At 38.7% G+C, this 25,218-nt stretch overlaps 1 protein-coding gene and 1 pseudogene across 1 annotated transcript; one reads left to right on the forward strand and one right to left on the reverse strand.

Moving 5' to 3' along the window:
• Positions 1-1,818: 1,818 nt before the first annotated feature.
• On the forward strand, positions 1,819-2,418 carry LOC149250364 (abscisic acid receptor PYL12 pseudogene; annotated as a pseudogene).
• Positions 2,419-2,885: 467 nt separating this feature from the next.
• Positions 2,886-20,118, reverse strand: LOC149250365 (calcium-transporting ATPase, endoplasmic reticulum-type-like). Its single transcript, XM_089453631.1, has 5 exons — positions 19,927-20,118; positions 19,293-19,773; positions 19,013-19,162; positions 18,400-18,929; positions 2,886-2,948 (listed from the first exon to the last, which is right to left on the reverse strand). Exons 1-5 carry the CDS (start codon positions 20,116-20,118, stop codon positions 2,886-2,888), a joined length of 1,416 nt encoding a protein of 471 aa, XP_089309757.1.
• Positions 20,119-25,218: the final 5,100 nt, after the last annotated feature.

Here is a 25,218-nt window from a genome sequence, read left to right on the forward strand (position 1 = left end):
TACAATGCCAACTAATTTTGTAACTGAAGTTGTTGTAATTGTTGGAACCTACCAAGTTTTCATTTTGATTGTCATATGTTTCGGATTGGTAGAATGTTGTAATTGAAAAGTAATTTACATACTTTCATTTCAATGAAATAACAAGTATGAGATATTTTTTTTGGGAAAAGAAACTCCTAAAGTGGGATGATTTTGTAGGTCAAATTTATATATATATATATATATATATATATATAGTAAACACATGATTTAATGTCAAAACCTATCCGAATATGCATATGTGGTGTGAGAAAACTTATAGAGATTTAATACCTAATCCGTCTAAAAAATTTACAAGTTAAAACATAATTTAAATTATAAAATTAATCAATTAGGTTTTATTTCAATTTCAATTTTTATTTCTTTTTCTTTTAAAACATATGATTTTACCATAAATTTATAATTTTTATAGAAATGGAATTGTATATTTTTTTATTATAAATATTCAATTTAGTTTTCCAAAATTTATATAATACAAATGAAAAAATTAATTTTACATTAAACTTAAATAAAACATGTATTAAATATATAAAAAAAACTTAAAAATCTACTGTATATAAAAAAATACTTAAAAATAAATAAAATTCAATTTATACCCGAAAAAATATAAATAAATAAATATATAATATATTAAAACATCCACTTACACACCACAATTTTATCTTCCCTTTAAAATAATTAATTAAATATTTAATGCAAATTTATAAAATATTAACTAATTAATAATTAATTATCTCTTATAAATTTGATCTAGACATCTAACCATATATTCTAAAACATTATTTAACCTATATAAAAATAATAATATTTTAAAAAAGTTTCAGGAATATAAAACTATTTGAAAAAATCTCACAATTATCTCAAACAAATATGGACATTCTAAAAAATTATACTAACATTCTAAAAAGATTATATTAACGAAATATAAAATTATTTTAAAACTTTTTAGAGGTAGAATACAATCTTAAAACAATCTCACAAATATAAAACTATCAAAAAAAATATTTACTGGATATTAAATATAGTAAAAAGAGGTTGAAATTACATCTATACCTACTTAAGTTGAAATTACATATATACATAAATGCTTCAAATTTATCATCCTGTCGAAAACAATTAATTAATAGTATACGAATAGTTGTCCTTTGGCGAGATGGTGGATATTCTTCCCGTTGTTCCGTCAACAGAAGCATATTCAAGTCAACTGCAATTGCTTCCTCAACAGAACCATATCCAAATTATGAGCTCTTGTAAAATGAAAAACGGGGTGCAGATGAACGGAAATTAATGAGCTCTTGTCAGGGGTAGTGAGGGATGCAATTCCCGAAATTAATGAGCCCTTGTCAGGGGTAGTGCGGGATGCAATTCCCGAAATTAATGAGGTCTTGTCAGGGGTAGTGCGGGATGCGGTTAACCACTTTGGAGATTTGTTGCCCACGATCATGCAATCTAAATTAAAGGAGTAATGTATGATCCCTTTCCAAACAATTAATAGTATCTGAGTAGTTGTTCGTGGAGAGGGCGCAGTGGGGGTGTGCGTATCCAATTCAACTGCAACTGCAACTGCCTACTTATATCATTCCTCAACCCGTGAAGAGTGAAAAACGGGGAGAGGAAGATGCGAAATTAATGGAGGGCGGGTTGAAGTTGCCGACCATCATGGAACCATATATTATTCCTCATCACCGTGTATATATGTGTGTCTCTCTCTACAGCCTAACCACAGATAAATCGGCAACTTTGAGAATACAAATCAGAGATATTATTTGTACTGTGAGAATGGAAATGATGAGGCAGCAGATTTTAATCTGTCCAGAGATTGAAATCAAAATTCTGGTTGCCCAACAAAACATATGCAGGCCCCTCAGTTTGATAAACAAGTACTACAACCACCAAGTTGGAAAGGAAGAAAAGCAGTGCTCGTCCGTAAATATTCAGAGAATCAACGCACCGGCGAGCGCAGTGTGGTCGGTTATTCGAAGGTTCGATAAACCTGAAACGTACAAGCCCTTCGTCAGCAGCTGCTCCGTCAAGGGAGATGTCAAGGTGGGATGCTTCAGGGAAGTCAAACTCGTATCGGGGCTTCCAGCGAAGAACAGCATTGAGCGCCTCGAGATTCTGGACGAGGAGAAGCACATTCTCAGTTTCAGGGTGTTGGGAGGAGAGCACCGCCTTCGGAATTATCAATCCGTGACGACATTGAACGAGTTCGTGGAGGAGGGAAGTGTTTGGACTAATGTTGTGGAATGTTATGTGACAGATATTCCAGAGGGGAATTCTAGAGAAGATACATGCACCTTCATAGATACCATCGTCAGATGCAACCTGCAGTCCTTGTCAAAGTTATTCCCACGGCCCACGTCTCAACAGTCCTTGTAAATAATTGTTTTTATATACGTCTCAACAGATTAATAAATAATTGTTTTTATATTATGATCGCAAAGAACAAATTGACTTTCCTAGAACTATGAAATGAGCAAGAAACTCATTCTTATAATTTACAAAAATAATATTTCTTTTTCTTAACAAGTACAAAAATCAAAATTACATTTGTAAATATCGAACCTAGTTACACTTTCTTCAACACTCCCTCTTAACTAGGGAGGTACTTATAATGGTACTTGGTCATTCTCAATCCAAAGAATTTCTCATAAGAAGAATTAGATTGGTAACCCATCTGTATAGCATCATAGTAACCAACATTTTTTATAGCAAGGCCTTGACTAACAGCACTATCTCTCATAAGATTAGAGCACAATGATGGCGAGTATAGGCACCTTTATCATTGTCTCTCAAGGTACATACCCACCCGGGTGTTCATCGAGTATGAAATTCTAGCACTATTCTTATCTTGGGTTCCTAGCCCTCAAAGAATATCGGTCCTCCTGCCTACTGTTATCTTGGATGCCCTACATATCCTCAAAGAGCATTAGATGTTAGATCATTATCCAACCCTCCATTCTTCTTCCAAAGTGTGACAAGAATGTTGTGTCTATCATGTGTCTACATTTCCATTCACGGCCTTAACCTATAATTATGGTTGTTAGTCCTGGTCTAGTGCATGACACATGAAATCGAAAAACACAATCGTCACTCCTTTTTAATCGGGGGTGATCCAATGCAAGGTCCCTCTTGAGCAGGGACCTGTCAGATCTCCCTCTTAGCTTGGGCTCTTCTATATATCAGAAACTTCTTTCTTCGTGGGTCCTTCAGCTGCTTGATCAACTTCTCTCCTTGACTTCATGAAAATTAGTTGACCTTCTTCCTTGCAGGGATACAACCATTGATCACTTTCCTCATTAGTTTATCATGTCATTCCTTTCTTCATGGAAAGTGGCCTTATTTATATATGGAACCTTCATTATATGACTACTTTCTCATCATGCTTCTTCCGTCCACCACGTGAATGCTAGTTGTACTTGTATTTACAACTCTTGTTGGAGTAGCCCTGCATTATCTAGATATTATTCAGGAAATCGAAACATCATATTAAATTAAATCATACCTTACGAGATGGATCTTCATCATGACATCTTATTGTAGGTGTTAGCATCCTACAAAGATATTGACACATCTCCCAAAGATATCCATTTTCAAGGGTCTTCATTTTTAGACTTTCATCAGAATCTTCATATCTTTTCGGTAGGTTTCCTAGTCGAATCTTCTTGGTCTTTGGGATGTTGATTTCCTTCATCATGGCTACATATCTCATGATCTCTTCCTTCCTCACACATTTCATTCCCATTAGCTCTCAATCAAAGTTTCTTCATTATAGTCAACCATCTCGTACTTCGTATGAGGACATATTATGTTGATTTCATTTAGTGTGACTTATACCTTCCTGCATCCTTTTAGAGGAGGAAATCATTTTTCTTCTTGATCATGCTTCTTAAGATAGAAAGAATGATCCATGTTACCTACAACCGTATGACATGACATTATAATATTAAACACAAGAATACATACCTTATTTTACCTTCAGGTCATCGAAGTTTCTTGCAGTAGCTTCCTTGATTGAAAATATCTTCAATCCCTTGATCTACTTCATGTCATCATATCATCATTTCATGGATTCCGTAAGTTGGATTTTTTGTTGAAACACTTACTTCCTCTCTAGATTAGTGAACCCTACAATGAGGATTCCATTAGAGAATTTTGAGGATCTTGTATATCCCCAACTGGCAAATGTTTCCCTTTTGTATGATGAGCCTTATATTACTCCTTTCCTTCCTTCAATGTCCATTGAGGTTCCCAAGAGCTATATACCCTACATGTTTGTTTGTCATGGATCTTTTCCTTCATGATTCCCATGGTGATGTCACGAGCTCTTGTTTATGATGCTTCCATGATGCCATGATGCATCTTATTATCATTTTCATATATTATAACACAAGATTTAAGAGCTTATGATAAGACCCTTTTGTAAGGGATACTATCTTACTCAAAGGAGAGATTTGTTACTCCCTCTATCATTGGTCCTTTTCTTCATCTTCCTCGATCTTTCATTGATATGAGCTTCCAAAATATTTCTATGGCGTTGAAGCTTAGCTATTAATACTTATTCTGTCTTACTTGACGACCAACCTTGCCTTCCCTTTCTGTACATGGTTGAGTTATTTTAACCTTCAATATTTTTTTCATCAACTTGTCTTTCACTATCTATCATAGAGACCATAAGTTGTGGAATGAGGTAACTCATAGATATTTGTTACCTTGATTATCTGTTAGTGCATTATAGATCAGTGATGGTTATCTTCCTTCCTCGATCTTATTGATGGGACCTTATGAAGGTATCCTACATCCTTTGATACCTTTGCTTCCATGTAGATAAAATTTCATGTGACCTTCTTCATTGCACATTCAGAGAATGAGTCTATCTTATAGATTTTATTTTATGTCTCCAATATTTCTATATGAGGGGATCTTATAAGTATCCATTTCCATAAATTTAGAGTAGACCTTTTAGTGACTTCAGCTTCTTAGAGGACTATCACTATCCTTCTTCTCCATGCAAGAGATCTTGATGACCCATCAACTTATAGATGTCCTTGCAATTCATGAAGTCATTTAACAAAATTTATAAATTGAAAAGATTCTTACTTGTCATGTGAAGATGAAATATTCACCTTGATCATGTTGGTGAAGGTTGAAGGATATGTGTGAGGGATTCTTCTCAGATGATCTTCTTTCAAGTGAGAAAGCCTTTCCTTAAATGGAAAAGGTTGCTCCCTTTTGATGAGGATGATTAGTTGCTTCCTCAGATGGTCTTCTTCTATGGAAAGGATATGATCCTTGCTTGATTTTATATCCTTGGAGATGATAGTGCCATTAATATTATTTTCCTTATTTTGTAGATCACAATTGTTGCTAGGGTTTCAACTTTCTCCAAGTTGATGTCATCTTCATTTTCAAATCCTTGGAGTTGCCTTGTTTTGTAGACATATTGATGAGGGTCTTGGTGGCCTTTTTATGAGGACTGTGGAGACACAAGTTCTTGTTGTTGTAGACTGCCTCCTTGATTGTATAGACAAACTTGCTGATGTAGACTGTTGTTGTAGATTTCTAGGGTTTGATCAATACCAGGGTTTATTTCTTTAATGCAGACCTTGATGTCCTTTAGCTTGATTTGATGCCCTACTAGAAGATTGATCCTTGAAATGTCTCTTTTCTTCCCTTCCTTTGATTGTAACCATAGCTCTGAGACCATGTTGAAGAATCTAGGGAAAATGTAGTTTATATGATTCTTCTTCACATGATAACTATGTGTGAGTTATTTTAACATTTTTCTTATTAGCTAAATCTTATCTTGATACCATTAGTATGTGTATTTCTTATTTCATAGAACAATTATCCAAATACAAGAGACAAGAACACAAGATGTTGGCTTTCTGCTACGACCAAAACCTCTCCCTCTTGGAGAGGAAAACCTGTAAAAAATTATTCTTATAGCGATTCCAATTGACGAATACCAAGACCTTAGAACATAAGATGGATCTAGGCTATTTATTATACCAATAATAATATATAATGAATAAACTCATAAACAAACAATGGTATATTAACTAATTTCTTCTAATCAAATAGGTAACTTTTACATTACATAGGATTAAAAATTAAGAAAAATGAAATGCTAAAGTACATAATTAATTTTAAATATAAATTATTTATTTTGTATCAAATATCATGAAAAAAATGTTAGAGCTGAGAAAAACCCTCACACAATCCATGAAAAATAAATATATAAATAAGAAAACATTTTAATATCACTATAACAAAAGAAATGAAAATGTTTTAATATCACTATAAATGTTTATTCAATTAGTATAAATCAAGTCCACCAGGTATCAAATTTCCAAATGCACTAAGTGGTAGAAAATTTAGCATAAAAACATATTTATTTGTAACTTTTTAGTAGAGTAGTTTCAATGCAAAATTTTCAAGGGAGGCACTCCTTGCCAAGTCGTACATTGAGATCCTCGCAACACCACCATATTTTGATCAACCACTGACCCCCTTGGGTTATGGGAAACTTGGGGATGAGAGTCAATAGGCACAAAAATTAAACATCAATGGATATGGTCTATTATCCATAAATATAATATCTTGCTTTGATGTTAGACATACTAATATGATTTAATTGATTCCTACTAAGAGCTACTTTCAGGGGCCTAGTGTGTATTGCTATTGTTGTGCCTAGTAGTCCCATGTTTGGCCTATTCATGGTTACTAATTGGTTTGACATTACTAAAAATACTTTTATACTATTGTATATTAAGTTAATATGGTGATTTCACCCAAAGGCACTATACAACCCAATATGGTAGGACCCCATGTAAACATTGATGCCCATAAATGTCAACTTTTACTAGGATATGGAGAGGTTTGCATTGAAGTTTTAGGTCATAAAGTAGTTAAGATAAGTTTGAGGCAATCATTTTATGGGTTTATCGATGATGGTTTACAAGTCCATGGTATTCCATAGACCATGATATTTTCCAATGGCGTTCATTATCATAAACCCTATTTAAAGGATTGGGGAAATATATTATAGAATGCAAGAGTACCAGCTTAGATACATCTTAACTTTGGACTTGATCATTCTTGGAACTTGGTAGATTTGGATTTAAGATGGATCTAGGTTGGTTTACAAAATAATTAATGTTTAAGAAGTCCCTATAATATAATTTTTCCAAATTGAATGTTTCTATAATTTCTATCTTATAATTGGTTTTCATTGTTAAAAGAAAAAAGTTAAACATAATATGAGTCTTATATAATATTTTCTCTTGTCAATAATAAAATTTTATCGACCTCCTAATATAATAAGATATGATACTCAATGCAAACAAATTTTTTGATAATACCTAGAATTAAAGTTTTTACGATAACACACATATTGGTATAATTCTATTATTAAATACGTTTTATTGACACTTCAAAAATGTGCCAACCTTATACTAGAATATTAAATCAACACAGACAATATGGTAGTTTCTATATCAAATTATAACCAAACTAGTTCATAATACTAATATACATAATTATTATCCTTTTCACATAAAAATATTAACGAAATTTTTAATAGGAATGGTAAATAACATTAGAAGAAATAATGTAAGGTGTCCTAGATTAAGATTCCAAAGATTTGTTTATGCAAGTTTATAAAAATTTGTTTTATATAATCTATGATGAAAATTTTATTGAAAAAATTGATGAATAGATATATTCAAAGTAGCGAACTAAACATAGTCTAGTTAAAGTTCTAAATTCTATATCCACTATATAATTCCAAATTTAATGAAATATGTTTATTGTTGAAGTCTTTGCAATATAATTTTTCCAATTTTAGTGAAACATGTGTTATAGGATAAAATACGAGAGTTTCAATAATTGGCAAGAAATTGGAAAACTTTGATTTTTCTTCCTCAGACAATGACAGTGAACCGAACCCAATGAACTCGATGGACTCTGTAATAGAGTAATGCCCAAGTGAACCTGATGTTTCAAGATAAGTTACTTTTATGTCACTTCCATCGTCATGTCTATTATCTTGTGTTTTTTTGGTACTTTGTATAGTCTAAAAGACAATCTAGTAGCCTATGAGATATGCAACTATAAAATTTTGAGCTTATGCGACTGGTATGGTATCCCAAGCGGTATAATAGTAGCTTGCACTACTTTTGTCTATAATTTTTTTATAGTAATATAAAAGACATAATATTAAAAAAAACACGAAAAATTTTAAAACCAAAAAAAAAAAAAAAATCTTGCTAAGTTATCATTGAATTAGGCACACATAAATTCATTTAAATACTTGTGTAGGAGGTGCCACAATGTCAAATATTGCATCCATGGCGACATCAAGTTTAAAGGAACTGACATATTCTCACCTAGGTCATAGTGTATTCTCTCATAACATCTGTATATGCTAAAAAAATAATAGTGAAAAGAAGTATTTTAAGGTTACATTTATTGAATAATTGTCAATTGTACAATTAAATATATAACCAATGACTTAAAATCAAATAAAAACTTTGCGAAGATGATTCATAAGACTTCCATGGATAGGATCCTCCATTGATCCATTACAATTATGCCTACAATTAGAGCATAAATACAGTGCTACTCGACTTGAATCATAATGATTAGCCTACCAATGTGGAGTTGATGGTCTATAATCGATGTGTCCTAAATAGTTGACACCTACAACTTTAAGATGATCCTTTGATGTATCTCATTTGGAGGCTACACAAGTGAACTATATTACACTATACTACATGTGAGACATGTTATCATAGTGCTTGTGTCATCAAAAAAATCCAAATGCTTAAGTGCCTATGGGGGGTTGGGAATACACCTAGGAGTAGGCGGCCCTATGAATGGATTATGCCTAACATTTGGTTGATTCTAAGGGGAGCCAAGACAAACCCATTGTAAATCACTAATGTTAAAATAGTGCACATGGAGTTTAATTGTAAACATGGCCTATTATTTGCAAAGATAATACAATGGTACCTTTGTATTATAACAAATTGGTTAAAAAAAAACATAAACGATTGATTCATTTAGTTCTCTTTCCATGTACCAAATGCACACCAACCATTTCAAATACATCTTTTCCTAGGATCATAGGGTTGGTTGAATCTTGGTTCAATAAATAACCCCACGATTTTTTGTTTGGTGATATTGGAATCTTTAACTTATCGTTCAATGATACCAGTGAGTGTAATTCTCTCATCTTACTCCTATATTGAATAATAATTTTCAATTGATGATGGGCATGGTCAACAGAGGTAATAATGAGGTTAAGGGATGTAGCTAATAAAACTAGTGATGGTTCCCTCTTGTTATAAAGCTTTTCAATCAATAGTTTTAATTCATTTAAATATTCTATAATTTGTGTTTGTTGTTTGGTATTTTTCTCCAAGTTAATGTTTTCTTGTGACTCTATTATTGGATTGGTTTTTTATTTGTATTTATGTTTTCAACTAGTACAATGATATAAATTATATTTGCAATTAAAAAAAACCCTTTAAAATTTTGATTTTTTTAATCGAACAAAATATATGACTTACCTCTAAAGCTAAATGGCCATAGAATATTCGAAGCCTTTAGAGTTGGAAACCCTTACTAGATGAGTTGATAACCTTTACGAAGGACATTCTTGCATTACATCTATATTGGAAACTGGTTTTCCAATGGAAATCCTGGTCCGTGAAATAATGAGACGTCATATATATTTTTTTATGCATAGAAAAGTGCGTACATGTTATTTTTAGAACCAAGTGTGCATTAGTTTAAAATAAGTGTGTTAATTTTTAAGCCACTTGGTACCATGCATCCTCATAAATACCCTAGTGGGCCAAGAATAGTAATATTTTTAGACCATGGGAAATCCTTGTAGAGGTCACTACAAGACTATTTAAGAAATTGTGTCAAGAATATATGGTTGAACCAAAATCTCAAAAGTGCCATAGTATTCCAAGAGGTATAATAGTAACTTGCACTAATTTTGTCTATAATAGTAATTCTTGCAACATAAGTATCTCATATCACAAACAACTAAACTGAATTCATATCTCTTTGCACTCTCGTAAAAGTAGTAATAGAAAAAAATACATATAAATTAGAATAATTATCTAATAAGTATTTTTTAAATGTTAAATTTAATTAATAAACACAAAAGATTCAATAATAAGAACAAACTTACAATATGGCCCGTCTTTTAACCATGTTTGGTTGCTCCCTCCCGAGGAACAAACATATAGCAGATAGCGTGATTAAAGGAACCTATGTAATTGCTCCCTCAAGATGAGAAGCATATCCAAGTGAACTGCAACTACCTAATTATATTGATGTGCAGAGTGAAAAACAGGGTGCGGATGATTGGGAGTGTACGTGTAAGGACCTGCGGTCCTTGGCACACCCACCGGCACAAGTGCGACGAGTTGGTTCAACAACCGGGCGCCGAGTTAACAAACATGAAGTGTGAAGGTTGGCTAGGGACAAAGTGCGCAAAAACAAGTGAACATGGTGAAGGCATGCGTGCGAAATGTGAAGGCAAACCATGTGTTTATATGGTGGATGAGCCTGGGCATCCATATAGCAAGCTGATAGTAGAGGATTGTGTTTTGGGGCGTGTTGGTCGATGGGCCGACCAACCACAAACATTAACAAAGGCGTTGGTTGAGGTAAAATGATAGTCGGCCGAGAGGTGGCACGACCACTCCATGAAGGCATATAAGTTAGCAAGGCATGGAGCTCATTTGGCATCGAACAACTTCGCTTATCATCTAATGTAGAAGAGGAGTGCGCAGATCTTGTGTAGTTGCAGTAATAGAAGGGAAGGCACAGGTTTGGTGATGCGCCTGCCCTTGGGCAAGGCCGCACGAAGGTAGCACGACTTCTTGGTTTTGGGTGAGGGCGTGGGTAGGAGTAACTGCTAGTTGGTAAAAGGTGGAGACTTGGTGGAGTCGCTCGCCAGTGAGAAGTTGGTGAACAGTGGAACATTGTGAAGCCCTGTGCACGGTGGAACATTGGTGAAGCCGCTTGTGCGAAGGGGTGTCTTGGTGACTTGGTGGAGTCACCCACCCGTCGTACACAAAAACAAGGTTCAGTTGTGAAGTGCAGAAAGGCAGCACGTGTGAGGGCGTGCTCGCCTACCTTGGGCAAGGAAATCTTGGTTATCACACGGAGGTGTGATGAAGTTGTAAAATTGGCTATGTATGAAACTTGGTGTTTCCAAGTATACTTGTAAAGCTTTGTAATATTGAAAGAATGTATAATATATTATTCGGGCAGACTCATTGTTCAAGGAGTTGCCCCTCCCTTTATACTGTGCAATTGTGTTCTCTTGTATAATTGTTGTTGATAATGAATGTGTGTGGGTGTTCATTGATATAAAGGAGCAAAACACAAACTAAGTAGGATAAGTGGTTAGGCGTAGTCCACGAACATAAGTATTTGTGAAAAGAAAGTGTTTGGTGGTGCCACACCTCGCCAAGCGCGGTTGAAAGACTACCGCTGACCTGGGGGAGTGACAAGTGGTATCAGAGCTAGCAGCTGATTCGGGCATTGAAGGTTGAAGCTGCTACACACCTACACTAAAGTGCAGGTGGTATGAGAGCAAGGTTGCTCGTGACGAAGTGACAGGTGGTATACACTTGGAAGTTGGTGACAGTGAAGCAGGTACTTGTAGGTGAAAGAAGCTATTTCACATACCAGTGGAACAAGAGCTGGTTCGTGGTGGCAGGCAACTTGTTGAAGTTGTTGGATGGTCGAAACCAGATCGTAAAGAAGAAGGAAACTGTTAGGAATGGCAGGTGAATCTCACGTTGGGTCTAGTCATGGTGCGAAGGATGCTACTATGGCATTCATTGAAAAAGTGTTGGAAAGGATGGAGGACTTAGAGGCTTACTGGACTAAGAAGATGGACTTGGTCAAGAAGGATCAAGAGGCCAATTCGAAGATGAGGGAAGAGCTCGATGAACTTCGGATTCAACACGAGTACACTGATCTTTTGTGTACACAACTTAAAGTAAAGGTCAAGGAGATTGAAGAGGCAAGAGATCAGGGTCTGGCAGAGATCGTGAACTTGCAGAAATCTCTTGATGAAGCAAGAGATGAGATCGCAGTGTTGAAGAAGGCTGTGAGGCATAACTCAGGTGGAGGAGTGCCTCATGTGAAAGTCAAAGAACTGGAATCTTATGACGGTACAAGGAGTGCAAAGACTCTTGGAAACTTTCTATGGGATATGGAGCAATACTTGGAACGCATGGGTCTATCTGATGATGAGACGAAGGTGAAGGTAGCTACTCAGTTCTTGACAAAGGATGCTAAGATGTGGTGGTGAAGGAGGATGGATCAGATTGCCAATGGCAGTGCTGGTGACATTACTTCGTGGGAGGAGATGAAGAAAGCTTTGCAGACCCATTTCAGTCCTTAGGATGAAACGTGGGAAGCAAGGATGAAGATTAAGTTCATAAAGTAGACAAGGAACCTACAGACATATCAGCGGGAGTTTGAAAGTGCAGTTCTGGAACTTCCTGACATGGCAGAGTGGGACAAGGTGTTCAATCTCATTATTGGATTGAAACCTTAGGCACACAATGAAGTGAAGAGGCAGAAGATTAAAACACTTGAGGAAGCTTTTGCTGTTGTGGACAGGTTGGTAGAGCATTATGATGAGACTTCTGATGATAGGAAAAAGAAGTCTGATAAACTGAAAGAGAAGAAGAAGGATGATGCTTCGAAATCGGATGATAAGTGGAAGACGAAGAAAGCCTTGAAGTGTTAGATATGTGCTGAACCACATACGGTGAAGAATTGTCCTTCTAGATCCAAAGTGGCTGCTATTGCACACTCTAATACGAAGAATGAAGAAGCTTTTATGGGGATGATGTAGATTCTTGGAGCTGCTGCTGCTACAGAGGTGTTCTCTTGGAGAGACCCTGAGAGGAACAATTTGGAGTATGTTCAGATGAAGATTGGGAGTGCTGATATACTCACTATGGTGGATAGTGGGGCTACTCACAACTTCATGAGTGAAGATACTACGAGAAGAATTGGGCTGAAGTTTGTATCGGTAAAGGCACAAATGAAGACAGTGAATTCTCCTCCTGATTGTGTTCTTGGTGTAGCTGAAAAAGTCGACACAACACTAGGTGAGTGGATCGAGAAAGTCGACTTCACTATAGTGCAAATTGATGACTATGAAGCTGTGTTGGGGATGGAATTCTTGAAACAATTTGATGCTATGATTGTTCCACATTTGAAGAAGCTGTACATTTACAATGGAAGGGAAGATGTACCCATTGCTGTTCCAACCATTGGTGTGACAACGCTTGATTGTAAGTTGGCAGTGATGCAAATGGAGGATGAGAAGCTCATGGAAGACATGAGTAAGCGGTTGTCTACTATTGAGACAAAGCTTACCGAGCAATCATTGGTAAACACGACACCATCTGATAGTATCTTGGATTTGTCAATAAGGCTAGAAGTGGTTAAGGATGATGATGATGAGGGGACCTATGTGAGGCCGAATGTCCGAGAGGAGGATCGGGTCACTTATTTACAGAGGATGGAGATAGAGAATCTTGACAGATGGATTGAGATGATTAGAGAGGGTGAGCCTTCAGGCTCTACTCCCTCTACATCTTCTTAGGTGACATAGAAGATGGGGCTCATTGTTAGCTGCTCATGGCAGTGAGTCCTTAAAACAAGTTGAGAAGGTATGGCAGATGGTGCAAGGATGGCTTGGCATCAAGCATCACGACATGTTGTAGATGGGATGGAGTTTCCATGGACCTGAGCATGGGAGAGATTCTTGATGAGTCCAGAATGTGGTAAAATCTGAGATAGGCTGGTGAAGGCATAAGGATAGTCATTCTTATGATTTGAGCATGACAGTTGGACTGACCACCCGACTAGTTCAAGTCATGAGGACTAGCAGTGTACCAGAGAGATTTTGGCATTAGTCAGGCAAGAAGGAGGATAGTTCACAGGATGGGACATGTCATGCCCCCAGGCTGGTGGTAGTCTTTCAACCGCTCTTAGAGAGGTGCGGCACCGCTGAACACTTTCTTTTCACCAACACTTTTGTTCATGGACTACGCCTAACCATTAGTCTACTTAGTTTGTTTTTTGCAACCAAGTAATTATTATGTTTCCTTTATACCAATGAACACCCATACATATTCATTATCATCAGTAATTTATAAAAGAAGAACACAATTGCATAGTATAAAGGGAGGGGCAACTCCTTGAACAATGAGTCTGCCTGAATACAATATATTATAATGTTTACAAAGCTTTAGAAGTATATTTGGAAACACTAAGTTTCATACTTAGCCAATTTTACCACAAGGCCACACCTTCGTGTGCCAACCAAGTTCCTTGCCCGAGTTGGGCGGGCGCGTCCTCACAGTAGACCGCCAACCGAACTCCTCAACCGAACTTTATTAACCTTGCACGACAGGCGGGTGACCTACCCGAGTCACCTGAGTCACCTTCGTTTGCTCCTACACGGTGGGCGGGTGACCTCACCCGAGTCCCTGTTCACCTCCGTGTTTAGCCTTACACAATGGGCGGGCGCTCACTCGAGCTACCCAAGACACCCTAGTTTACTCCTTCACATGGTGGGTTCACCAAAGCTTCCACCGTTTTACTTTACACGCCGGGCCGGCGACTCACCTGAGTCTCCACCCACGCTCTTCGTCCGAACGACGGGCGCTCCTACCCGCATCCTCACTCAACATCCAAGTCTTTTGTGCGATCAATGTGCGTTGCTACCTGAGAATGGGCGCATAGACCTGCACCTCCTCTCAGCCTTCTAACACCTCTTTGCACCTCTTAACTTGATGTTCGAATGATGAAGTTCAAATCACTTGCCTTCAAGCTCCAACGCCTTGCAATATATATATCCATCGTGAGCAGTCATGCCACCCTTGGCCGACTTGCATTTTATGTTTAGTCGATGCCCTCACATGTTAATTCGGTTGTCTTTCAATTCGGTCGGCCCATCCGACCTTGCCCGAATTGTTATCACATGAGGTTGGCCTATTCGAACGATGCCAGCTCGCTCCCATATAAATACATGGCTCGCTCTTCACTTTCGCATGCATGCAACAAGTGTCTCGCTATGCCATAAAACTCGTCCAAGCGCGAGCTCGTTTGGCTTTTCTAACTCCTCGCGTTTGCCTGGCAGTGATGCCTTGGACCGTAGGTCCTTACATCCTCCCCCACTTGAAATCATTGTCGTCCTCGACAATATCTCGTCTTGACAACCATCTGTCACCCAGATCACCATACCAAGGTATACACCCGATCAGTATGTCATAACTCGAAAATCATCTCAATCCATGATCATCAACCATCTCGTCGCAATCTCCACATGCTGCTCCCCATCGTGGAAAGCTGACCCTTCCATCCAAGCTACATGCTTTCTACAACATCTCATGTCAATCTCATCATGTTTCATCCTCATGTGAATTGCTGCCATGATACTCCAACGCAATGCTAACACATCTCTGTACACTTCGCAAACCCATGTTTGAACTAGGCGAGTGATCAGTCCAACTGTCACTCTCAAACCATGAGAATGAACATCCTCATGCCACCATCAGTTTTTTCTCAGAACATCTTGTCACATACTCAACTTGATCAAGAATCCATTGGCGGGCTCCAGTATTGTAGCAATAATGCTACAACTCCTGGAACTCCCTTCTTTAATTTTATCAACCCAGTAGTTCGTAACAAACTTGGAAGCGACGGTGCTGTATGCACAAGTACTAGCTCTTGCCGCAGCTGTCACTTGGTCAGCTGGCACAAGTCCAGTAGGAGCTTAAGCCAACTTCTATGAGCTCTTAGAAGAATCTTTTTAATTGATGGATGAAAGCTAACTCGAAGGAAGCTAATCTAATTGAAAAAAAGAATTTGAAAGCCAAAAAGAAACGCAAACCCTAGCAAACCCTAATTCTACCATCTAGTCCTACTGACGCAAAGGAGAGCATGCAAACTACTGAAAGAGATGCCATTACTTCTATGAAGGTAAAATACATGTGTCTAGACTACCTCTATCTGAAGAAAACATCTTTTTGTATTTTTGATTAAGTTGTTGGAATTATCATGCATGTGCTTTTAACTATTTTTGCCTGTGCAGAGGTGGATCAAGGAAGAGAAATGCTTGGGAAAGGTTGGGAAGGTTCAGAGAGGGTCTAAGGGGTCCCTAACACCCTTCCAGAGAGTCTCACAAAGTTTGGCTGCCAAGAAACCGTGTTTATGAGCTTCTACAGGAAGTCTACAGGGGTTCTACAGGTAGTTCAGGATTTCTACAGGATGTTCTGTAATTCTTCTACAGGATGTTTCGAAATGGGATTTTGGAGCATGGATGGAGGGAAAAAGATGGAGGAATGAGTATGGAGGTGAAATAGGGGTGTGAAGAGGTCTAGGACTTGGTGGATGAGGCTAAGGAGCGATTTGATTTGTTCAAGGATGGAGGAAGCGATGATGCACAAGAATGTAGGAATTAGGGCAAGGTGGGGAAAGTATGGCAAATGAAGGGTACAAATCATGGACTAAGGGTTGGAGCAGATTATCTGATGGAGTATAGGTAGATAGAGAAGGATAACAGGTGCTCTGCAAGTTATTTTTCGAATTTAACAAAAGAAAACTTGAAAATCAAGAACCTAATTACCTTGACCTAATCTGACCTAGATAATAGCAAAAGAAATGGAACAGAAGTTTATTTGCACAAAATCATATGAACTAACTATGCAACTAAGAAATCATAACCCTAAGCATGCAGTCAAAACTGATATCAAGTTTGACAACTAAGAATCCAACACTAATACTTGCATGGTGAAGCAAAACAGCGTTTTTGTTGGCAACAAGGTCACCTTTGTCCCAACTCATGATCCCACTGAGGGAGAGGTAAGATCAGAGGTGCTTGAGCCCCTTTTTCAAAGGATCCTTTATGTTATTAATCTATCCAAATCAATCTGAACATGAGAATCTACTTTAATCATCAAAAGAAACCTAAATAACGCAACAAGTTTTAAATCTAAATAGCAGATTTTACTCTAAGAATGCAGCAAAGACACATGAAAGTAAACAAAGGAGGTACTGGGCGATTGAGATGGGCCCAACCCCAAGAGCTACAGCCTCCTAAGAGAGATTTAGAGCTGGTGCAAAGCTGGATTCATCTTTATTGATCAAGAAATGAAGAGTTACATCAAAACTGTCCACAAGGAGAACTTGAAAATGAGCTGATAGCAAAACTAATCTATTGCCTAAAAATCGAACTACAAAATGACTACAACAAGACTATGAAATGACTAACTACCATATAACCCCCAATGAGGCCCTAAGCCTTCTTATTTATACAAATTGAGGACCCCAACATTCCTCCTAAACTTTAGGGACTCGGCTGCCCAAGACTTGTAGTTAACAGCAGTCCTACTTGACTTGCTTGGCTGCCCTTGTGCTGATTGACTTGGTGGCCCTTGAACTCTGAGCTGATGGTGGAGAATTCGAGGTAAGGGCCCATAAATGAAGGGAACACCTTCCTAAAAATACTCTCCACGAATTTGGCTGCCAAGTGCTCATTTCAACCATTGATTTTGTCTCCAAATTGACCAAAAAGGCTACACAAAGCACACATTAGACTTGTTGGCATAATGACTAACCCAATTCACTCTATTAGCATAAATATAATAAAAAACATGCAATAAACTAATGAGAATGGTGGATTAAGTCGAATTAGGAGGTTGAATGAGCCCAAATAATTATCCATTTTTGGGGCTCATCATCACCCCCCTACTGAAAGTGTTGCTCATCCTCTGAGCAACCAATATATCTCCTCATCTTTGATGGCCCTGGTGGCCTCCCTGTCATGCCAAGATTCTGAAGTGATGTCCTCTTCTCTGTCATGAAACCATGCTTCTTTGTTCTTCCCACTGCCTGTGCTCCTTTTCCTAGAGAAGTTTCATCTTTGGTATGATTGTGAAAGTATATTCAATCTGATGGTGGCAATGGTGGTGAAAGGAGATGAAATCAGTGGAGGATGGAAGAAAAGAGTGGTTGCATGCCTCCTCAACAAACTTCAAGCTTCAAATCCCTCTCCATACTTGATTCTGGCCTGCCCAAAGGCTTCTACAGGATGTTTCTGGTAAAAATACAGAACTTCCTGTAGAAAGTCCTGTAGCTTCCTGTAGAAGGTTGAACCATGACCAGATTGTGTCCGAACCTTGAAAAAATGAGTGTTCATGGAGGGGATGGATGTGCTTAGGGTGGCTAGCACAGGTGCTGCCTCCCTAGCTAAAATCTTGGCCAATTTCTCCTTCTGCCGCCCTCTCCCCAAACTTCCTTGTATGCCAATCCCAAACAACGCAAAGCCTTTGAACTCATTTGATGAAACTTCCTCAAGAGTAATTCCCTTGATGCATCATCTAATTCAACAACTGATCCATCTGCAAGTTGTTGAAAAGCACTCCTTTCAAGCAAATTTTCCATGGCGCCCTTCACTAGCAGACGATTTTGTCCCATTGGTTCCGTGACAATAACACCCATGGATTTTCGATCACAATCAAACTCCAATAAAGCTCGGCTCTTTGATCTTTGTATCCACCAATCACAATTGCCCAATTTCACTGTGCCACTGTTGAGAATGGCACTTGTATCACCTGCCATTGGGTCTGGAACCCCCATTTTTTCAACCAATACCTTCAAGGCTGCCTCAGTGGGAATACCAGTAGCATGGAACTGGTGACCTTGACAAGATATCCCTGCATCATTGCAAACTGCAGCAACTTCTGCCATAGTTTCTAAATTTTCCCCCATATTATGTGCAGGCAAATCCAATATTTTTCCATCGTCAGGATTATATGTTGTTCCTTCAACAGTACTCTCTATGTGAACCAGCACTGTGCCCTATGGCTATACTCACTGACAGACATCTGATTGGTTGTAAGAGTACCTGTCTTATCAGAGCAAATCACTGTGGTGCAACCCAAAGTCTCCACGCTCGGTAACTTACGCACAATAGCATTCTTTTGTGCCATCTTACGAGTGCCAAGAGCCAAACATGTAGTAATCACAGCAGGCAATCCCTCTGGTATAGCAGCAACTGCTAGAGCAACAACAATCTTAAAGTAGTACGTACATTTCTCAAAGGAAAACCTGATATTTTTTTGGCCACCCATCTATGACTTCCCATGAAAGAAAATATTTGTAGTTCATGATCCAAACAAGAATACAAATGGCACCAATCACTGCTGTCAGTCTTTCACCAAATTCATATAACTTTCTTTTCAAAGGGGTATCATGACATTCCATTGAAGCTTCCTGAATTTGTGCCTGAATTTTACCTATTTTTGTAAACATGCCAGTGCCCACAACAATGCATGTGCAGCAGCCATTGGTAACTGTAGTTCCTGCAAACACCATGCATTCTTTTGACTGCAACTCACAGTCACACAAGGTGGCTGGATATGTTCTTTTGACCACAGGCATGCTCTCTCTGGTCAGGGAGCTCTGCTCCATCATAAAGGTGGATGTCTTGAGGGACACAATTCTCATGTCTGCAGGAACCTTGTCTCCCACCTTCAGTTCCACTATATCTCCTGGAACAAGTTCTCTGGAGGGAAGATCTACAACATAATGTCCATCTCTCAAGACCTTTGCATGATCAGATTGCATTTCTTTGAGAGCTTCCAAAGCCTTCTCAGAATTATTCTCCTGCCATACTCAAACAATGGCATTGAGGATGAGAATTAGGAGAATGACCAGGGGCTCTACATAGGCTGTTATGCCCTCCTCAGAAGACACATTATCACGAAAGTAGGCGAGAAGAAATGAAATGCCAGCTGCCAGCAGAAGTATTTTAACAACCGTATCATCAAATTGCTCAACTACAAGCTTCCACAAAGGTGTACCATTTTTCTTCTGGAGCTCATTCCATCCATATATTTGACGGCGTTTTTCCACTTCATGAGAATTTAAACCATTCTCTAAGCTCACATCATATTCTTCTAAGAATTCTTCAACAGTTTTAGACCAAGCAGGGAATATCTTGTCCTCCATGGACTATGAAATAGATGATCAGATTCTGAATTCAAACAGATTGCTCCACCATTAACAGATCTATAATGCGTTTGAAAAACTCCAAAATCAATACTTTCAAGAACCCTGGTAACCTTGGACACGAGCTTTAACTACTTTTCTCATTTCAAGCTTTAATTTTGACAAGAATCTCGGGCTTTCCTTCTGCAGAGCTGTTTTCTTCATTTCCTGTAGACGACTTCCTGTAGAAACGCCTGTAGAGTGCCCCTGCACCTCTAAGTGAGCCTGATACGCTGGAGAATTGTGAACCAGGCCACAAAGCTGAATGGAGGACGATGGGTTAATCATTTTGTGGAATCAGAGGATGCATACTTCAGTTGAAAATGTTGCAAGTGCAAGTTAACAGTGGTCTGTGAGTTTCAGCTGAGCGTTCGTTAATTTCTGCGTGATTTGTGGTGAAGGAGTGAAGTGGCCAAGTGTACGTGGCCACATGCAATTGGAAGTGTTGTTCCTGAACTGTGTGTTTTCCCCCTGTAATCACTGCCATGAATTGAACTGAAGTTTAAACGGCCAACACTCTTGGTTGCTTTAATTTTCACGTAAGTCAATTTTCCATGTGTACTGCGTGACTTCCAGTTGAGCGCTAGAGAAGGCAATCGGCTTAACCTTGCTAATTCGTGGCTTAATCCCACCATTCCATTAATTCATGCAGTTTTTAAATTAAATTTGTGCAATAGAAGAACGAGTTTCAGTCACGTACCTGAAGTCAAATGGCTGCTATGAGGTGTTGTGGCTAGTCATTGCTGCATGCAGTGGTTTCTTTGGTTGCATGAGGGCTTGGCTGATGATTTTTGGTTGTTTTCCTTATGCAGGTGTCCTCTGGTTGGATGCATGCTGCAGGAGTTCATTTCCACGTCCAGATCTGCACCTTCAAGCTGCTGCTGCTGAATTTTCACAGGACCAGAACTTGTTTTCGCCATTCCTCCCAAACGGTAAACCGGATCGATCTGAAAATTTCTGAGCATGTTCCTATCATCATGATGCACCTCCCATAGAAAAATCGTGATCAATGGATGCACAGATTTCGAGAAAAATGGAAAATGGCTGAAGATTTCAGAGATCAATTTCTCAGAAACCGTGCATCAGAATTGGCTGAAACTGCTTGGGTAGGCTACTATCACCCATGTGCATCTCCCCATGAAATAGGTTTTGAAACAGACACACGGATATGGAGAAAATGCAAAAAATGGCTGATGGTGATGGAGGCTAATTTCTTGGAAACCGTGCACCGGAATTGGCTGAAACTGCTCAAGCATGTTGCCATCACCCCTGTATGATTCCCCATAAAATGGTTTTTCAAATGGATGCATGGTTTTCAAGTTAGGGCAAAAACAAATTTTGTTCTAGGTATTTTTGCTTCAAGGCATTCTGCAGTTTTGTTGCATGGTAAGAAAAATGAACTTGGGTTGTGATGCAGGCATGGAGATGATGGAGGAGGAGTTTGAAAAGTGCAGGAGGACTTCTGAACCCTTGAGGAAGCTACCATGTTCGCCAAACCACCTTTTTGAAATCCATTTCTAGCTTCCTACAATTTCTACAGGAACTTCCTGTAGAAGCACAATGAAGAAGCACAATGAGGTGGAAAGGATGATGGAAAAGGGTGAGGAATGGTAACATGCATGCTTGCAAGCATAACCAATGGATTCCAAGCTTTAGATCCCCTTCCAAAATTGAATCTGGCTCGCTTGAAGGTTCTACAGGATGTTTCCTGTAGAAATATAGAACTTCCTCTAGAAGGCACAAAAACTCCTTTGTCTTTGTTTTGAGTGATCCTCCTGACCTGCAATGTCATTGCTGCAACCTGAAATTATTCAATGAAAATTAGATTTATTTTTCGTTTTCTTTTTCTCTTTTTTTTTTTGAAAAACAACTAGGGCGCCTCATGGAGGTTTTCACCCTAATTGCCTGCCCTGGGCGCCTCCAAGGGAGGTTTTCACCCAGAGATCTTATTCTCTTTTCTCTCTTTTTTCCCAACCCATTGACTGCCTCATGGAGGTTTTCAATCAATGAGCCAATATAAGGCGCCTCCGAGGAGGTTTTCACCTTAGATTTCTATTTCCCTCTTTTTTCGTTTTTTTTTTTTTCTTTTTTTTCTTTTTTTCTTTTTTTCTTTTTTCTTTTTTCTTTTTTCTACCCTACCCTACTTGAAAAACAAAATCGTTCTCAAGTATAAGAATACTTCCAATGGAGCCATGTGCACATCGAGATTAGAGATAAACTGATGTGGAGGCTTGAAATGAATGCTTTGACAGCTATCCGGATCTCAGAGACCAAATGATTTGACTTTGAAGGGACCAAACATAGCTGAAGAAGAGAGCACTGCTGCAACTTAGTGACCGTCTGAAACCATATCTCCATATAGCTCTGATATCCTTGGTTCTTTTGCTGATCTAGATCATGTTTCATGTCACCTTCTAACATGACTTCCTCATCTTCCTCTTTTTGCTGATCTTTCTCTTGAATACATGGAAGATTTGATGGTAACCATGAAGGAACTCTCTTGGTCTCTGATTCTGATCTCTTCTCTTCACCAAGTACAACCCATGGTTCTCTGATCTTTTCTTTTGAATCTTCTTCTGCTGGATTTGGTCCTTCAATGCTTGCAATATAGTCTCTTTTTTGCAATACTCTTCCTGAGCTATGGTGAAGATCATTGAGCTCAAGAGGAGTTGTTCGTACATGTTGTGTCTCAGCTTTGCAATTGGGTTGAGCTGCTCCATGGTATGGTTTTGGAAATGGTGGTACGGGTAGCTGAGTGGGGGCGTAGATTTGAGATGGATGTGGATGGGGTTGTGGTTGGGAAGGCATTTGGTGCTGCCTTGGTGGAGAAGGAGGCGATGGTTGTGGATGAGCAGGTGGTGGAGGAAAAGAAGCGGGAGGAGTGTTGTATTGGGGCCTCCACCCCTGATGAGGTGCATTCCACTGAGGCTGTGGCTGAGCATAAGAGTGAAACAGATGAGCAACTGGTTGGGCATAATATGGATCTGTGAAGGAACAAGGACGAGGTGTGAACCAGGAAGGATGAGCAGGGGGACCCCAAGAAGGCATGAAAGTGGCTTGATAGGGGTCATAATAGGTCTCAGATGTCCCTTGCAGTTCCTGCTGGTAAGATCTAGGTCCATGCGGCCTCCTTTGGTTCATATAATGGAGTGGTTCAGTGGCTCCTTTGGCTCTCTGATATGCAACTTTAAGTCCAGGCAAGGAAGGGCACTGATTTGTAGGATGGTATTCTTCACAGATGAAACACACTTCTAGGGAGTGCATTGGACATTCGTTCCTAGGATGCTTTCTAGTGCACCTAGGACAAAAGATGACCAAAGCGCTCTTGGCTCCCTCTTGCTTCCTTTGGATCTGTAAGGTATCCAGTTGCATGGCAATAAACTGCCTCATATCACTCTTGAAATCTTCCATTTGAGTTGCAAACTCATTCTTGGACAAGGTATTGCTCCCAAAATTTCTACTTGTAGCCATTTTCTCCAGAGGAATGTTTTCTTCTTCTTCTCCCCTAGAGGTTCTTCGGATATGTCTTGATGTCCACCCAGGGGTTCTTCTTAGTCACAACCATCGAAGAAGAGAGAAGATTGGCTGTGTGAAGCAAAGGGGGGTGTTGTGAAAATATTTTTCTAACTTATCTCTACTCCTACCAGGAATGAAAGGAAATCTTTTTGGTTGATTTTTGTTTTTTCTACTTCTACCTGCAAAACTGAAATAGATTGAACTGCAACTAACTATCTTGCTAAAATGAAAATGCGGAATTGAAATGAAAGCAGGAAAGGACTAATCTATTTTGCTCAAATGAAATTGCAGGAATGAAATGCTAGTCTATGCTTGCAGAATTGAAATGCTAATCTACGCTTGCAGAAATGAAATTGCAGAATTGAAATGCTAATCTATGAAAGCGGGAAAGGCTAATCTACTTTTGCATAAACGAAATTGCATAATGGAAATGAAATAAACTACTTAGCAGAAGATTGTAGTGGAAAATAGAAGAAAAGCGGAAATCACCAATACTCTGACGCTTCCCCGGCAACGGCGCCAAAAAGATGGTGGGCTCCAGTATTGTAGCAATAATGCTACAACTCCTGGAACTCCCTTCTTTAATTTTATCAAACCGGTAGTTCGTAAGAAACTTGGAAGCGACGGTGCTGTATGCACAAGTACTAGCTCTTGCCGCAGCTGTCACTTGGTCAGCTGGCACAAGTCCAGTAGGAGCTTAAGCCAACTTCTATGAGCTCTTAGAAGAAGCTTTTTAATTGATGGATGAAAGCTAACTCGAAGGAAGCTAATCTAATTGCAAAAAGAAACTGAAAGCCAAAAAGAAACGCAAACCCTAGCAAACCCTAATTCTACCAGCTAGTCCTACTGAAGCAAAGGAGAGCATGAAAACTACTGAAAGAGATGCCATTACTTCTATGAAGGTAAAATACATGTGTCTAGACTACCTCTATCTGAATAAAACATCTTTTTGTATTTTTGATTAAGTTGTTGGAATTATCATGCATGTGCTTTTAACTATTTTTGACTGTGCAGAGGTGGATCAAGGAGGAGAAATGCTTGGGAAAGGTTGGGAAGGTTTAGAGAGGGTCTAAGGGGTCCCTAACACCCTTCCAGAGAGTCTCACAAAGTTTGGCTGCCAAGAAACCGTGTTTATGAGCTTCTACAGGAAGTCTGCAGGGGTTCTACAGGTAGTTCAGGATTTCTACAGGATGTTCTGTAATTCTTCTACAGGATGTTTCGAAATGGGATTTTAGAGCATGGATGGAGGGAAAAAGATGGAGGAATGAGTATGGAGGTGAAATAGGGGTGTGAAGAGGTCTAGGACTTGGTGGATGAGGCTAAGGAGCGATTGGATTTGTTCAAGGATGGAGGAAGCGATGATGCCCAAGAATGTAGGAATTAGGGCAAGGTGGGGAAAGTATGGAAAATGAAGGGTACAAATCATGGACTAAGGGTTGGAGCAGATTATCTGATGGATTATAGGTAGATAGAGAAGGATAACAGGTGCTCTGCAAGTTATTTTTTGAATTTAACAAAAGAAGACTTGGAAAATCAAGAACCTAA

This window comes from Pinus tabuliformis, chromosome 7 (genome assembly GCF_031772625.1).
Source record: "Pinus tabuliformis cultivar Carrire ecotype Pingquan chromosome 7, CPIR1, whole genome shotgun sequence".
Classification (NCBI taxonomy): Eukaryota; Viridiplantae; Streptophyta; class Pinopsida; order Pinales; family Pinaceae; genus Pinus; species Pinus tabuliformis.

Excerpts from the sequence above, each read along its gene's own strand:
- LOC149250365 (XM_089453631.1), bottom strand. The coding sequence starts at position 20,118 with ATGGAGGACAAGATATTCCCTGCTTGGTCTAAAACTGTTGAAGAATTC. Across the intron at positions 19,774-19,926 it reads TTGAGCAATTTGATGATACG|GAGAATAATTCTGAGAAGGC; the intron begins GTTGTTAAAATA and ends TGAGTATGGCAG. Across the intron at positions 2,949-18,399 it reads TGGGATTGGCATACAAGGAA|GGCATCCAAGATAACAGTAG; the intron begins GTTTGGGGAGAG and ends GAGGATATGTAG.